At 35.5% G+C, this 18,259-nt stretch overlaps 1 protein-coding gene across 1 annotated transcript in view; it reads right to left on the minus strand.

The window, feature by feature from the left end:
• HMCN1 (hemicentin 1) overlaps nt 1-18,259 on the minus strand; it is a 460,484-nt gene that overhangs the window by 64,211 nt on the left and 378,014 nt on the right. Inside the window, exons 78-86 of the mRNA XM_057725744.1 lie at nt 16,378-16,485; nt 15,797-15,934; nt 15,548-15,682; nt 11,856-12,125; nt 8,586-8,776; nt 4,909-5,122; nt 3,215-3,349; nt 2,619-2,809; nt 979-1,060 (exon numbers count right to left, since the gene is read on the minus strand). Of these exons, the coding sequence (XP_057581727.1) occupies nt 979-1,060; nt 2,619-2,809; nt 3,215-3,349; nt 4,909-5,122; nt 8,586-8,776; nt 11,856-12,125; nt 15,548-15,682; nt 15,797-15,934; nt 16,378-16,485 (1,464 nt within the window). The remainder of the gene's footprint in view (nt 1-978; nt 1,061-2,618; nt 2,810-3,214; nt 3,350-4,908; nt 5,123-8,585; nt 8,777-11,855; nt 12,126-15,547; nt 15,683-15,796; nt 15,935-16,377; nt 16,486-18,259) is intronic.

The following is an 18,259-nucleotide window of genomic DNA, read 5'->3' on the forward strand; positions in this document are numbered from 1 at the left end:
AGTCAGTAATACTGTACTGTATACTTGAAATTTGCTGAGCAAGTAGATCTTAAATATTCTCACCAAAAAACCTACAAAGAACAAACCAAAACAATGACTGTGTGAGGTGATGAACGTATTAACCTGATTGTGGTAATCATTTCAAATCATCACACTGTACTTTAAATATACATAGTTTCATTTGTCAATTATACCTCAACAAAGCTGGGGGGGGCGTGGAACCACTGTCTTAAATATCGGTTAAATATCTATTAAGTGTTAAAGTTTTAGAGAACAGTAGTTTGGCAAACAGCTGTTAGTAAATGCTGGTCTATAGCATCTCTCCAGAGTGAATAGAAAATGTAAATTCATCCTGTTAAACACTGAGCCTATTCACAAAACAAGCTGATTTCCTTAAATCCTTAACCCAAGGACATTACTCTCGGGTCAGCCCCTGAAGTGGTTCTGGGGACTGTCCAGGGAGTCACTGTAGTCTCTCATGTTCTTCTAATTATGAAAACCTGTCTTCCGATGGTTTATACTGAGGGCCCTCATGCTCACCATGATAATCCTGCTCAGAACACAGAGTTATTTCACAGCAGATTGATGGCAATCGATCTGGAGACCTCTTGAGTTCATTTCCATTAGTCTTTATTTTTAAAACCTGTTTTTAAAGTGCCATAAACTGACATCTTTGTAAGCTCCTTACAAGAACTGTGGGGAGCTATAAGAAGGGTACTTGACAATATATTGCAAACAAATAAAAGAGCTCTGCTACCAAGCAATTGCAAGTTTGAACTGCATGTGTTGGGTAGAATAGAGAAAAATATCTGTGCAAAATTCTATCAGTCTTATGCTTGATAACAATTGCTCCATCAGCAGCAGAAAAGTAAATTAGACTCTGAAAGCTACCAGTAATGTACTTGCTAGAGAGTAAATGAACAATTAAGTGGACATTTCTTAAATCATGTTTAACTAGAGTTTAATTAAGCAGCTTACTCTGCAGAGTCAGACTCATGCTGCGCTCCACCACCCCAGCTTCGTTGGTAGCTACACATGTATAGTCACCGGCATCTTCATTCTATGGAAATAAGCAGTGTTCTATAAAAATATGAACCTATTGAACAGCGCAAATCACTTTTTTTCACCATGATGCTTGTTTATATGCAATTTTGTTTTTGAGAAGGCATTTTAATGGAAATACAAAAACATATATATTTAACCACAAAAATAGGTTTTTTGTTTTTTTTTTTTAAAAGAGAAAGGAATTTCTAGCTTAATTTTTTTCTAAACAACCTATCATTGCTCTCAGGGGACAATAACTGGTAGGAAACCAAAGCAGAAATAATGTTTTTTTTTACAATCATTTATCCAAAATTATCTTACTAATGAAAAATACTAACACTATTCTTATGGATATCTTAAAAAGCATTGAATAATCAGAACAAATTAACAAATATTTAGTTCTTTCTTATGAGGGTTATTTAAAAAGACATTAAGCTTAGCCTCTATTTAGAAAGCTTGAAATGTAGGAAAGTGAAAAACTAATTTACTAGTGATGACAAATCACAGAATGTAAGTCACAAATTTATACACATATGGTATAGAAAATAAGTACCATATGAGTTTAGATTTGATGACTAATTAGAGACAGATTTTGCTAAGATCTTGTGAACATAAGAATTCTGGTCTTCTTAATAGAGAGTAAGATAAAGGGAACTGAATTTCAGGAAGTGAAGGAGGGTAGGAGGAGGGAGACATGTTGATTTAGATGTTTAATTAGGGTGTCAATGCATTCTCCAAGTAGAAATTTCTAGTAGGAAACTGTAAATGGAACTTGAAAGAGTTTCAGGGTTGAAGGTACAGGGTTAGAAATCTGAAATTGTATGGTAGAAAATAATTAGTATCAGTATTAATATTGCTATTAGAAGTGCCAAGGACTTCAGAAGTAGTAATATTTGTGTAGAGGAAAAGGGACGAAAGCAGTATTGAAGAAGTCTGAGATTCATTAGTGTAGCTAGAGGTAGAAATCATCTCAGAATTGAAGGGACAATCAACAACATCTAATGCTGAAATAAAGCCAAGGAGAAGAAAAGACTGAGTGGTCCATGGGAGCAGGTGATTGGATAGTCTGTACTAGTTAATTAATTCAATAGTAGGTTAACAGATTACCTACGTTTAGTCTAGTTAAGGATTTTTGGATAAAATATCTCATTCACTTGACCCCCCCCCACATTAGAATAATTTAAAACAATAATCAATGAATTACTGAAGCTTATGGAAAGCCTAATATAGTTATCAGCTTAAAGGTGAAATCTAACCTAAGATTTATTTGTAATTGTATTTGCAATTCTTCAACTTCCTCATTCTAAAACAGATTTGAGGAAGTTATCTACTGATGTTGAATAATATAGGTCAACAATGGAGAACAAAGCAAAATTATCTTATTGCTTGTACTTCTTTGAAGGGCTAAAAATCATCAATTTGAACCATCATTTCAGTTTTTTAAAAGAACCCATTGATTCAGATTTTATAATTAAAATAGGAATGCGTGAGAAAATCTTCCCATCCATGGAACTTATAGAGAAGCATTGATTGTGACAGTTAAAGTGCATACTGACAATTCCAATGTGACTTACTACAGTGCCATAAATGGCCAGGGAGCCATTGCCAAGTTGCCGAATTCTGTGGCTAATTTCAATATCCATCCCCCTTCTGCTCCACTGGATGGTTGGGGCGGGATCTCCCTTCACCTCACAATTCAGGATTGCATTACCACCAAGTGGTTCAATCCAGTTAGAAGGGTAATCACCTTTGAAGACTGGAGGTTCTGGGAAATAACAAAGATGAGAATAAGGAAAAGGAAGTTCCAGTAAGTCCTTTGTGATTCTGACCTATTTAAAAGATAATTTAGTGAAGAGGGGAAAAGCCACTCTGAGCCCCAGGAATCTTCCAGAATCAACTGCTAATGCTAATCAACGAGATAATTTTGTCCATTTCAATAATCTAAGTGGAGGATTCCATTTTGTGCCAAGTGATCTCTTTGCATACTGCTTACCTACTTTTGAGTTGAATGTTCATACCTTTTTTTTACAGCATGAATTTGTACATCTGTGAAATAAGACTAAATGGATTAATAAACTGGTTATATTGTATTACTACACAATAAGGAAGCAAAATACAAACCATTCATCATAAATAAATTACAAATTAAAAATAGAACACTTTTATCTACCTTTCACATAAACAAATCCAATTGCCTTCACAAAACCAACGCTGTTCTCTGCAGTGCACACATAAGTACCCGAATCCTCTTTTGACATTCTTTCAATAACAAGTTCACTGTGTCCATTTACACTGTCAAAGTGGGCTGAAGGAAACAAGGTAGAAAACAACACAAATGCCTTTCAGTAATCTAGGAAAATGATCACTATAGCTCAATATTTGTCAGACTAGATTTATGAATTGGTCAGCAATTGAACCAAAGAAATCTCATTATGACATTGGAGGAGAGAGCCTTTTCCAGGGATTTCCTCCTCTGTGCTATTTGTTATGTCTCTAGACACTTGTTTGAAGAATGAAAAACAGCAGAAGGAACAGGAAGAGAGAACGAAAACAAACATCTTTTAAAATTAATTTTCAATTTGAAGTACATCTTTCATCTCAAAGGGCTGCCTAAAGCTGGCTCACAGTCTCTCTGGGTTTCAAAACATCTTTCATTCAGAAATATGACATTTTCCATTTCATTTCTCTCACCACCACTTTTCCTCCCAAACAATTTACATCAAACACCTGAAAAAATTTTCAGTTATAATTCAATGGACCTGGCAGCTCACAGGGGAAGTCATGAAAATACATGCTAGTGAGGTAATAATGACAACAAGATTAAATTTGTAATAATTTGAACTTCTCCATAAGTGGTGGTGATATAAATATTTACAAAGATAGATACAATACTTGGAATAGTGTATAAGATAAACACGCTAATCCTAAAACAACCAATACTAAATAAGATTCTGATTAGACCAGCCAATATCTAATTATGTTAAGAATGTTTACCTTGCATGTTCTCTCCCATTCAAATTATCTTTTAAAGTTTGATACTGAATATTAAATGGAAAATTAAGCTTTAAAAATTTAAATAGCTAACTTAGTACTACACCTTCAGAAAAGAGTACTGATTAGGTTTCTTAGAGTTTATTTTTCCTTAGTAAGGTATATTATTGTTGTTAACGTGATACAGTTGGTGAATCCTAGTCATTAACATAAATCTTTATAGCAGAGAAAACTCAAGCTTATTACTACTATTCCAGCAAGGTATTTGTAAATGCTAATAGTGCAGTAGTTCAGAACTCAATTCCATGATGCAACAATTTCTCTTTACAGACAATATCTTTATGCTGGTGATAAAATAACAAAGATACTTGTCCTCCCAGGGATGAGGCTCCTAGGCTCCAGGCACTACCTGAACATGTAGTACACATACTAACTAGAAATTTTCAACTTAATTGATCTACACTACAATAGAGGATAAGAAAGATTAATTCATACAGTGAGAAGCAGAGTTCTCTGTAAAATTAGGTGAATCTTCAGGACTCTAACAGTTATCTTAATCCATTTATCAGTAAGGAAAGAGGCACCTGTATATACAATATTGTCTTCTCAGGGGGAGGGGAATTATTTTTAGGTTACAAAAAACCTACTTATATCCTGCAATATATGGTCCTGTGATCAACTTATCTTTTCAAAAGAATGAAAAGAACACATATGCTGGGCATAGGCTAACATCCAGGCAAAGGTAAACATTTTACAGAATCTAAAGCAATCAATTCTTAAAACTTTTCAATCAATTCCCACAGTTAAAGAAAATGCAGATTGGTTTCGAGTTCTCTGTGGGAGCACTTACTTCTTAAGAATTAAATTACCAACCTGGGATAATATTGTTATTGAAGGTCCATGTTAACTTGGGCAATGGAATACCAGTTGCTTTACAGTTTAATCGTAGCTGTTCTCCTTTATTTAATGACACATCTCCAGGAAGTTCAGTAAAAGTGGGGAGAACATGTACGGTCAGGCTGATGGTGTGTGTGTCTTCACCTGCAGCATTGGTAGCAATGCAGGTATAGGTGCCAGAATCCTCTGGCTTAGAGAGAGAAAAATCACAGTGCTTAAAATTACATATTCTTACATTGTATTACATCTAATACATAAAATTGCATAGCTTGGTCCCCAAAGGAGCACTCTTATTTAAAGACAGTTTAAATTTCCATCTTGTAGTCTGAACCATCTGGCTAGTTTTTACGTAACGGAATTTAAAATGTATAAGAATTTTTTAAAAATGTATAAGAATTTAAACAAAAGCCCACACCTTACAGAACTATAGCATTTCATAGTAATAAGATCTCAGAAAACTTTAGATTATAGAGTTTACTCAACATCAACTGCTTGTACTGCCATGTACAAATAAAGAGCAAATACTCCCAAAGGCTGTTAGAATCCCAAGAGCATAGTTGGCTCTCTGGGGAATGTGACACCAAGGACCACTAAAATTATCAAAGGAAATGGCAAGAGTAAGGGCAATATCATCTGCAATTCTGAAATTTCACTTGCTAAATCCAATGGCCAGCTCTCGGCACTCATTTTACTAGATGTATTGGCAGCATTTGACACAATTCTGGCTTCCTTCTTTTTAGAACCATGTCTTCACTTGGCTTCCAGGAGAGCCCATTCCCCTAGTTTCTTTCCTACCTCACTGGTTGCTCCTTTTCCATCTCCTTTTGCTGGCTTCCCCTCCACATTAATGTCTTTATGTTGGCATGTGAGAGGGCTCAGTCTTTGGTCCTCTTTTCTTCTGTATCTGCACTCAACCCTTTGGTAATCGCATCCAGTCTTACAGCTTTAAATACCATCTATATAGTGATGAGCACCAGTATGTCCAGCCCAGATCTTTCTTCCAAACTCCAATTATATTGAACTTTTCATTCCAATTCTCTGCTTAGATGTCTAAAAGACATCTCAAACTCAGGTCTAAAACTGAACTCCCCATTTCACCTTCCTGTTCTATCTGCAGCCTTCCCACCATCTCAGTTGATGGCTATTTTGTTCTTCAGTTGTTCATGCCTATTCTTTTCTTTTTCACATTCTACTTGCAATCTAGCTAGGAAATCCTAGCTTCAAAGTATATGCAAAATCCAACCACTTCTCACCCCTTCTCTGCTAATGTTCAGCTTGGAGTCCTATGATTGCTCCTCTGCCTCCAGACCATCTTCCCAACTGGTCTTTCTGCTTCTATCCTTGCCTCCCTACCATGTATTCTCATGGAAGAGGAGGAGGGGGAGGAGGAGGAGAAGGAGGAGGAGGGGGCAGGGAGGAGGAGGAACAATATTGCAAAAACATAAGGCACACAACATTGCTCCCCTGGTCAAAACCTGCAATGGATTCTGATTTTACTCAGAGTAAAATACAAAATTGTTATGACCTACAAGACACTACATGTATCTGCCCTTCATTTTTCTCTGACTTCTTTCTCTCTCTTTTCATTCTTTTTCTTCTTTGCTTTCACTGGCTTCCTGTTTCTCAAATACATCGGGCATGTTCCTGCCTTACATTCTTGTGTTCTTTGCACCCACATTAATTTCTCTACCCCCAAAATTTGGGGGAGGAGCATCCCAGGTTTCTCTGCCTGGCATGCTCCATTTCCAGATATTTGCTTAGCTATCTCACTTTCTTCAAATTTTACTCAAAATGTCTCCTTCCCAAAGAACATTTACTGTAATTATGCTATTTAAATATGTAACCCATACTCTTCCAACTTCTGATCCCCTTTATCCTACTCTTCTTTTATTTTTCATACCAGTTGTTTTCTTTTGACTTGTATACATTGTTTATTTTTATTTGTTATTGTATATCTCCCTCTTCTAGAAATAAACTCCATGAGGTCAAGGATCTTTGATTCTTTTGTTCCCTGACGTATTTATTCCCAGTGCCTAAATCAGTGCTGATCACAGAGAAGGTACTCGATAAATGTTTGTTGAATTAATGATTGAATGTTTCTGATTACATTAAGGTCCATAGTACAGACTTTTTTTCTTTTTAAAAAAAGTTTAAGAATAGAAATTGTTTTTTGCACTGAATCATTGGAAATGCAGCATAAAAAATGTAATCACTCATTATATATACAATTTAAATTTGGTTGGTTGTATACTAATTCTTTTAAGGGCAAACAGGAATAAATCATATTCCATGTAAAGGTCTCCCCACCTCGACACCACTTAGCGGCTCTTAAATTCCCAGGTTATAACAACTTAAGTTTAAATCAAGGATTTTATGGAAGTGAAGCTTTGAAAAAATTCAGATTGTACATATTATTCACAAATAGACTTTCCCTTGTCATTTGTGCCCTTCACCTGATATTTATAAGTTACCTTATTGTTGATATATTTTTTTAATGTATCTGAGTCATTGAAAGTTTAAACTTTTCTCATTTAATTCCTTCAGGTCTATAAGAATGATTAAGGGGTCAAATTCAACATTCTTAAATCTGACAGTAACCCCTACTAGAGATTTTTTTTACCAGTTTAAACAAATTTATCCTTATTTTATCAATTTTAAACTTCATTTTTAACTTTTAACATCTTTGAAATTGGGATACAACTTAAAACTGATGGTCTTCTCTAGTTTACTTGCCTGTATTTTTTTCTTTCTTAGTGGTACAGAAAATAATGGTGCATCTTACAACTGATGGAAACTTAGATTTGAATAAATACAATTTCTGCTGGTACATGAGACTGAGTTAACCTATCACTAGGGCTATTTACCTGGTAATTCCAGGAGTCTGGCTAATGGCTGAAATTATACTATGAAGTGAATGTGATCAATTTTATCATTTTAATCTGTTCAAATTTAATTCTATGAAGATTCTGTAATGAAATTTAGGCACTTTGAAGGGTAATGAAAAGGAGTAAGATGGGTACAAAAGCTCTGAAAGTGATTCACATTTTAATTATGTTTAATACTTGGTACCAAGTGTTGATACTCTCAAACAACATAATAATTTTTTAAAGAGTCATGTGGTATTCATAGATACAGATTCCTCTTCAAGTGGGCTAACACTGAAAACCTGAGATGCTTCCCATAGCTACTATTTTCCAGAGTGGAGAAGTACTACCTCTGAGTATTCAAAAACCCCAGGCTGCACTGATCCCTAAGACTGAGAGTTATTTAAAAACCTGAAAAGAGCAAAAAGCCTGCTTTTCGTATTTGCTTAATAATACATCAGACACTCTCACATCTCTACTCTTCTAACCATTCCCATACATGGTTACAAACATAGAATATAACAGAGGCTTAGAATTTTTTCTGATAAACATAGGTTTCCACAAAAATAAAATAGTTTTAGAAGGAGGCCATTTAGGAGTTCCCATGATCTGCTAAATATTATTCGCAGGGACAGAAAATGAAATATGTGTAAAATTAAGTTTTTGACATGAATTTATGAGTACTTTTCTTTCATTATTAAAAAATGCATTTCCAAGCTAAGTCACTAAAAGTAAAAAGATGAATTAAGGATCTGGTTTAATGTATCTATTCATGTGTATTAAACTTACCACGGCATTTTCCAGAATGAGCTCTCCATAGGGTTCGACAGTGTACTTTCCTAACAAGTTAGCCAAAAGAACATTGTCTTTTTTCCAGTTAATTGCTGGTGTGGGGATTCCATCAGCCATGCATGGAAGAACGGCTTGTGAATTCTCATTGACTGTGTAATGTACTTCTGGACTTTGAATTCTAGGTGGTACTATGAAGAGTTTAAAAAAGATAGTTATTAAGGATGTTGAGTTCAATAATACCTTTATTCACACTGAAAATTAACACACAATAGACTCTCTTGAGGGTAACTCGCTAGAAATACTAATAAAATTTATCAAGCCATTTATTTGTTACTATAAAAGCAATCAATATTTTTGATGCTAGCAAGAATTCTAATGCATTTGTACTTATTGAGTACATTTACAGTCAGTTTCTGAAAAAATAGAACTGGTAAGAAATATTTAGATTTTGACTTCCTGACTTTTCCTTACCGTGAGTTTCTTTTGCTTATTGCAGTGAATAAACAAGAGCAACCAAAACCAAAAATGCTTCCATAGTTGTTTAATCATTGGATTTGTATCACAGAGATATTGTGAGGACAGACTAATAAAAGTCATTAGTTTAAAACACTGTAAAATACTCACCCCATATTAAATGTCACTAAGTGCTAAAGAAAAAAATGTTTATTGCAGTATTTCGCATACTACAAATGCAAGTAAAACCAGTGAAGACATTTAATTCAGTTTTTATACTGTCACAGCATTTTTTATAGTGATTTCAAAATTCTGTGCAAATACTGCCTATGCCTCAGATTTTTTTTGAAACGGAATTTAGGCAATATAGAAAGATCAATTGAATATTTCAGGGTACTAAGAAATACCTTAGTGAATTTGGAACTAAGATATTTACTTCTGAAAGGAAGGCTTAAAAAATATTAAGAATACTTGGCTCAAAAAGTAAAAATACACTTCCCTCCGAAAACAATAAAGTTTGGAATTATTCAAATACATCAGGGAGAAATGGATCAAGCTTAATGACAGTTTTTAGAACAATTGGTTTCATCAAAAATTATTTTTTATGATTATATGAGTAAATATACAAACACTATATAAATGATTATATGCATAAACAATGGATAATATGGAAAAACCAAAATCTATTTTGCTGAATGGTATGTCATAAATATTCAATTTACTTTTCATCAATATGAATACACAGAATTATTTCCATTATCTCCTTTATCCTGGTTTCCTTGGAATTGATATTTCAACTTTTCTAATGGTTACAAAGTTGCAACATGAGTACATTTACTTAAATTCAAACTTTTTCAAAATGAAAATTTTAAGGCTGTGAGTTTATATTTGATTTTAGTTTTGGCCACACACCATATATTTTGATATGTGGTGTTCTTTTTTTTATTATTTTCTAAATAATCTGAAAATAAAACCATATTCTTTGACCTATTTGTTAACTAGAATGGTATTTTTTAATTTGGCTGGTGTTGGGGCTTTGACATTAAAAGTTCATTACACATTTCTAGCTTTATTGTGTTGTGGGCAGGAACTGTGGCCTATACTTTTAAAAGATTATTAATGATTTCTTTGTTGTTTAGTATATGGTCAATTTTGGCAAATTTTCTACAAACACTTGAAAGAAGGAATATTATTTATTTGAATATTATTTATTTGAAAAGACTAATGTGTACTAATTAGTTCAATTATATTAATTGAAAACAGGTATAAAACTGTAGAAAATTCAAATATACCTGAAAGATAAAAAATAGCTTTCACAATTTTTTTATAAAGGAAAAAAGCAGAAACTCATCATTAAAACAAGAGTTACCTCTGAAAACAGTAGTTGGAAACAGCTTAATTTACCTATTGTTTCTTACCACTGATATTAATAGGTAATCTACCTTGAGTTTTAAAAATATACAACTAAAATATTTATAACTAAAATATTTATAACTAAAATATTTCAATGCTGATCTTTAGATACTTTGTTAGTTGTCTGAATGCAAAGGAAAAAACTATATTTTTTTCTATTATAAAAATATACCTGTAGATATTTTGCTACAGTAAGTCCCCTACATATGAATAAGTTCCATTCTGAGAGTGCATTCGTTAAGCCCAATTTATTCATAAGTCCAACAAGTCCCCTACATATGAATAAGTTCCGTTCTGGGAGTGCATTCGTTAAGCCCAATTTATTCATAAGTCCAACAAAGTTAGCCTATACTGTACTGTAATAGCTTTATAATGCTTTTCACAAAAATAATACATAAAAACAAACAAAATAAAGAAAATATTTTTAATCTTATAGTACAGTATCTTGGAAAGTACAGTAGCACAGTAAGACAGCGGGCATACAGGGGCTGGCGTCGAGTGAGCAGGCAAGAAGAGTTACTGACTGGAGGAGGGAGAGGAGGTGGGAGATGGTAGAGCTGAAGGATCATCAGCAATAGGAGACAGAGGGCAAGCTGCAATTTCACTCATGCCTGACGTTGATGGCACAGGTTCTGGTTCTTTGCTGGATTCAATTCTATCTACCCTCTTGAAAAAATGATCCAGTGATGTCTGGTTAGTACTGTACCAGTTACATCACTGCTGCTTTTACGCTTGCTTCTGGACATCCTGAGCTTGAAATAAAGATACTGTACTATTGTACTGTATACAGTGCTGTACAGTAAATTACACAAAAGCACAATCACTTGTAGATGATGCACACATGTGACAATGTACACCAGACATGTGAACTAACTTACATGATTGGACATGGGAACGCACGTTTGCATCTTTGAAAGTTTGCAACTTGAAGGTTCGTATGTAGGGGACTTACTATACTTTAAAATACTGAATCAAATAGATCTCCATTTCTCATTATGTTCAGATTACATTTATAACTTAGGTCACATGGTGATTAGTTTGGGGCCAAGATGACTTGCAACTTGAAAAGTAAAGCAGAAGAGTAACGAAACAAATGGACTCCTCGTAAGCCAAATTAAAGATCCCAATAATCACAATATGAGGGGATTGGCAACACATTAATTACCCTGACTTTATTAATAAAACCTCTCTTTCTCACACACATATGTGCACACACAAACATGGCCTACCAAAAACATATTTGAAGGGCAAGTATACCTGCATGCTGCACACATACACACACACTCCACTCCAGATGACTGTTTTACCTGGTTTTGAGTTCCATCATATTTTTCCCTGGTGGTCTTTTCTGTTTGCCATGGTAAAGCAGCAAACTGAAATAATTTATGCTAAACAACCTACCATGGACAGTGAGCTTGGTGCTCGTGCTGCTCGATCCTGCCACATTAGCTGCCATGCACGTGTACTGGCCAGCATCATCAGGCTGAGCAAATGCTATTTGCAGAGCGCCAAAGCTGAGGATGCGCCGGCGGATAGATTCCACAATGACATGCCCATCCTTATGCCACATAATGTCAGGTGATGGGAGGCCATCTGCCTCACATGGTAGCATGATGGGCTTATCCACAGCAATGATATATTCCTTTGGATGGGGGCTAATGACTGGAGGAACTAAAAGACACAAGGTTTGAATGTCATTTTAAAAGCATGAATGTACCGTTTACACACTACAGTATTACTCCAGCAAAGTGAAGTCACATTGATAAGAAACAAAGCCCTGACTTTACCATATCATCACCGAAGGATTGCTAAGGTTGTTTTTGTTGGAAAAGAAAATCCATTGAAGCTATTGAAGAAAATTATTCTCTATATAGTTAACAAATATAAATAATTAATTTTAAATAAGGATATAAACATGTACTCATGAGGGACTTCATGTCTAGAAAACTTACACTGTGTTGATAGAGGTATTTTCTTTAACACACATGTATTGTGATTCATCAGCTACTTAAACTTTCAGAATAGACCCCTCCAAGGTTTGGAAATGATTCACCTGCTCAGCGATCCTTTTATTCCTTCATTTCCCATAGTGCTTATGATCTCTTATACGGTGGCCATATTTAACAAAGTATTATGTTAATGGATACAGAAATAAAGAAGTGAAATATGGAAAAGAATTACAATTAACCCTTGAACAATGCAGGGGTTAGGGACCTGTGTGCTACTGAAAATCCAAATATAACTTATAGTTGGCCCTCTGCATCCTTGACTCCTCTGTATCTGTGGTTTTGCATCTGCAGATTCAACCAGTCTGGGATTGTGCAGTAATGTAGTATTTACTACTGAAAAAAATTCATGTATAAGTGGACCTGCATGTTCAAACCATGTTGATCAAGGGTTGATGGTATACAGATAGAACTCTACCTACTTCTTCAGAAAATTGTGGAAGGGCTTATGATTAGGATTTCTCTTCCTAGTGTTTACAATAGATTGGCTACCACTAAGGATATTCTACTGAGCTTTAAAGACGCATTAAATAATCATGAGAAAGCCACAAGCACAGGAGAAAGGAAGGTAAGAATGATACGCACGTCCCAATGTCGGTGTATGCAAGTCCAGAGACAGTGACCAGGTACAGAAGACAATGACAGTAAAAACACCTCTTTTAAGCATGTGCAGGCCAAACTATCCTCTGAAATATCTACCACCCATTCAAAATATTCCTTGTTACCACACGCTATAAGAAACAAGAGAACTCTACGGATCCAAGTATTGCCCTGTGCATAGCCAAGTCCTGGAGACCTGCTGTGTTTCCAGAGGAGGCTATGTAGAAATGGCCAACCATGTAGTGACCAAACTTGAGGCTTCACTAATGGTAATGAGTAAAATAAAATCAACAAGTTGTGAAAAAATATGAATAACCATGTTAAAATTTTTTACATCAACCAAAATTACCTGGTTGAATTTGTGCTTGCTATTACATATATACTGTATCTGAATGGAAAGAGTCTATTCACAATTTTTCATGCCTCTAGAGCATGCAGTTATCTCTGGTTGTTTTGGAATACTGAAATGCTATTAGTCGTTTAATATGTTTCTTTGTCCCATAATTCCTCATATCAATGGTTTTAATCAATTCATGAAGGAAAAAATCCTAATTCTTTTCTATGACCTCGATGTTGCCAAAAGCAATGACTATTTCTTGGCCATCATCCTATTGACCTCTCAATTGCATTAAAAAAAGGTGTCTACTCCCTTCTTCTTGAAACACTGTCCTCTCCTAGCCTTCATGTAGTTTTCCTCTGTCATCTTTTCCCTCTCCTTCGTCCTCTGACAGAAGCATCTCTCTTTTCTCAGATCTCTTAACAATGCAGTGTCCTGGGCTCTTTTCTGTCCAAATTCTCATCCAGTCTTGTGGACTGAAATACCCTGATTACTTCCAAATTTCTATCTCAGACTATACTTCTCCCTTGAGTTCTGAATTCATAAATATTCAACGCTTTTCGACATCTCTGCTAGGATTTCTAATAGTTTCCCACATCTAACATGATCAAACGGAAATCATGTTTTCCTTCCTCCAAAACTAGTTCCTCCCCTTGCATCCCCCACAGCACTATCTCTGCTTACTAGCTCAAGCCCAAAGCCCAGGAAACATCATTAACTTTTCTCTTTTCCTAACCTCCCAATCTGATTATCAGCAATCCTGGCAATTAAATCTCCCAAACGTTCTTGAATCTACCATTTTTTTCACTTACCCTGGCAACTCGCACACCCTCTCCCACTCACATCCAGGCTATATCACATGATGCCCAGAGCACTTTACTAGTTCTTCCAGCTCTAGTCTTGCACTTTCTCTAAATCATTATCTAAATATCAGCAAAAGAGAGCTTCCTAAAACCAAATGAGAGTCTTGGTTAAGTTCGTAGAAGACTCCAAGATTGCACGCAGAAGGAAATCTTACCCCTTCTTTGGTCTTTTGGGTGGTCTGTGCACTGGCCCTGCCTCATCTTCTGACCTCCTTCACATTTTGCCAGCCTTCTCATGTTCACTACTGTCAGCCACATAAGCATGCTTCTTTTCTTACCCTTTCCTGCCTTGGGGCCACTGCACATGCTGCACTCTCTCTTGGACACTGCTACCTTTACATGGCTCATCCTAGCTCATCATTCAGGTCTCAGCTCCAACGGTACCCCCTCAGAGAAGCCTACTTTAACCACTAGTGTAAAGTGGGCCCCACATTTTCCCATTATTCTCCATCTCAGACTTTTGCTTTCCCTCTGCACAACATATGTCAGAGGTTATCATTATTTCATTTATTTGGTAGTTTTGTTTTTTTCCTTCTCCACACCATAAGGAAAGGATCATGACTGTAATGTTCAATGTATTTCCACTTATTATCCCAATAAATATTGTTTAAAAAGTGTTGAAAAATACAAAGAAATTAGATTTGCAATCTGCAGGTGAGCTTATTCACCATAGGAAAATGACACTACAAAGTAATTCAAATCAGCCCATGCAAACTGAGTAGCTCAGAACCTATTTATAGGTCATGTCTTCATCCACAGAAGCAATGCATGCAAGATATGGACATTATATCAAGAAAATATAAATTAAATGTGAAAAAAACCTTACTCTGTCTTTAGAATATTTTTTTCCTATCAAGTTGGTTTAATTGCAATTATGATTTATTTTTTGGCTTCATGACTTTTGTGATTTTTTTAAATTAAAAAAATTATGATTTGTTTTTTAAGTGGTTATTAAAATCCAGTGTTTTGTAATGTATACGTAGTAGTATTATGGAGAGAATAGTTTTAAAAATCACCTTAAATATGTGCTACAATGAGAGTACCAAATGGAGGTTCATAGAAGTTCAAAATATCATGAGATGCCTCAGTTTTCTTATACAGATAATGCCAAAAAAAACCCAAGTACTAAATTTTTTTCTTCATAAAGGTAATAGAAAAGCAAATGGATAATATAAACTAAGAATATAAAAAACTATGGCAGCATCATTACTTTAGATATATGAATTCTGATACACAGTGCTATAAGCATGTTTGCAATGAAGACACAGAGATTTATTACTTAGGTACCTTGGACATTTAACTTGATTTTGCCCAAGGCTGTACCAGCTGGATTCTGAGCCACACACATGTAAGTACCAGCATCCTCTCTGAAAGCTCTGGAGATCTGCAAGCCGCCACGAGGAAGAACTGCATGGCTTCTACCTACATTATAGTTAAAAAGCAGATGGAGAAGAATTTTTATTTTCATTAAAAAAATCATACCGACTTCTGAATTATAAAACTGAGTTTCCATTATTTTCTTGATAGAAACAGTACCTGAAGTGATGACATTGATACCTTCCTTTTGCCAAGTGATGAAAGGACTGGGAGTCCCTGTTGCTTCACATGGTAATAAAATGGGATTGTTTAGAATGACGTCAAGTTCACTTGGCTGAGGCTGAATGACTGGAGGCTCTATAAGAACCAATCAACAGAAATAAGCAAGGGCACCAGTTAGTGGCATAAATGTCTATAGTAGCCATGACATTCATGCCTGAATTCATAATTCATAATTCCAAAATATTAGTGATTTCATGGTCCTAGGGAAAAGTGAGTATTGGCCATATCACATCTTTTGAGTCTTGTTACTATAGCCAGTTTCCATTAGAAGAACTTCATAGAAAAGACTAAAACTAGAAACAGAGCATAAAAATTCAAGAAGAAAAATAATTTAGGGGTTGTTCTGTGTGGTTTGTCATCTGTATGTTTTCTTCAGTCTATTGAGGAATATCTACCAGACTTTCATATCCCCAAAATATTACTGTGGTTTATGATTCTAGACAGCACTATCTGTCAAGAATAAACAGGACTTAAAAAATACGACACTGAAATTTTAATGAATCAATAACCTTTCATACCTTGGACATGAAGGCTCACATGTCGGTGTGCAGAACCAGCTGCGTTCCTGGCAACACAAGTATATCTTCCAGCATGGCTTAACTGAGTGGCGAATATTTCAATTGCTCCTAAAGAGGAAAAACTTTTCACGCATGGTGCATCCCTGACTTTGTGTTTCTGTCCCCCTAGCACAGTGGTGCGTGGCTTGTACTCATACCTGTACTCCCTGTGCCTACCTAGCACAGTATTTTTTAAAAAATCGCTATTAACAGCTTTTTGCAGGCAAAATTTACAGACCATAAAATTTACCACTTTAAACGCACAATTCAATGATTTTGAATATATTTACAGAGTTGTGCAATTATCACCACAATTTTTTTTTAATTTATTTATTATTTTTGGGGGGGTACACCAAGTTCAATCATCTGTTTTTATACACATATCCCCGTATTCCCTCCCTCCCTTGACTCCCCCCCACCTTGACTCCCCCCCCCCAGTCCCCCCCACCCTCCCCGCCCCAGTCCTCTAAGGCATCTTCCATCCTTGAGTTGAACTCCCTTTGTTATACAACTTCCCACTGGCTATCTACTTTACAGTTGGTAGTATATATATGTCTGTGCTACTCTCTCGCTTCGTCTCAGCTTCCCCTTCACCCCCCGCCCCCTCCCAAACCTCGAGTTCTCCAGTCCATTCTCACCACAATTTAATTTTAGAAAATTTCCATTATGCCAAAAAGAAATCTCACCTCACTTATAGTCCTGCCTCACTCTCAACCCCAGGCGTAAGCAATCACTAACCTACTTTCTATTTCTATATACTGGCCTTTTCTGGACATTTCCTATGTGTTTGACTTCTACTGTGAGCATAGTTTTTGAGTTTCACCTGCTGTAGCAGGTGTCAATATTTTTGTTCCATTTTGTTGCTAAATAGAATTCCATCCTGTGAATTCTCCACATTTCGTTTATCCATTCACCAGCTGATGAACATCTACACTGTTTCTATGTTTTTGGCTATTGTGAGCGACACTATATGAACATTTGCATACAAGTCTTTGTGTGGAAATGTTTTCATTTCTCTGGGTAGATACCTAGGAGAGGAGTTAATGGGTCATATGGTAACTCTGTTTAACATTTTGAGAAAGTTCTAAACTGCTTTCTTAGCACAGTACTTTGAGCTGAAGAGCAATTAATTTATATTTTATGATTTTGCTTGCTACCCATCTATGCAGATTTCGGAGACAGCCAAAATACTTTGCTTTGAAAGCCAAGTTCCATCCTGAGAACACCTTTCATTATTTCCCTTCTATTGAAGAAATAAACAAATTCTCTTAGAATAATATGCCTACACTCATAAAGCCCCAAGATGTTAGCTGTTACTTTAGTTTATCTCCAGTGCATCTCCCCAGTGCAGGATGAATTTTCAGGAACACAAATGTGAATCACTCACACTTTCATTTAGGTGAATTATTTTTTTCTCTTTAATACTGCAAAATTTTCAGGACTTAAATTTTATAAATGATGGTTACTACCACCCTCAAAAATTATCCATATCATAGCACTTCTCACCCAGCCTTACTTGCTAAATTATAGATACCCTGAAAGCAAGAACCCTGTCTTAGTTTTATATCCTCAGAAACTCCGTGAAGTATACAGCCTATTTTAGGTACTAAATGTTTATTAAATGAATGGACATTTTATTTGGCCAATAAAAAGTGTGGTTTACTCAAAGGCAACCAGTAAATTTGTTAAACCTTAGGTTTAGTAAATATGCACATAAAATCCCAGTGGTCACACTTAATATATTCAGATCAGTCCTAGATATTATTTGTTATTTTGTTTTTAGACTTTTTTCTCTGTCCCTTTCCCTATTTCCCCTCTGCACTCTTACTGCATTTTTCCCAGA

This window comes from Hippopotamus amphibius, chromosome 3, assembly GCF_030028045.1.
Source record: "Hippopotamus amphibius kiboko isolate mHipAmp2 chromosome 3, mHipAmp2.hap2, whole genome shotgun sequence".
Taxonomy (NCBI): domain Eukaryota; kingdom Metazoa; phylum Chordata; class Mammalia; order Artiodactyla; family Hippopotamidae; genus Hippopotamus; species Hippopotamus amphibius.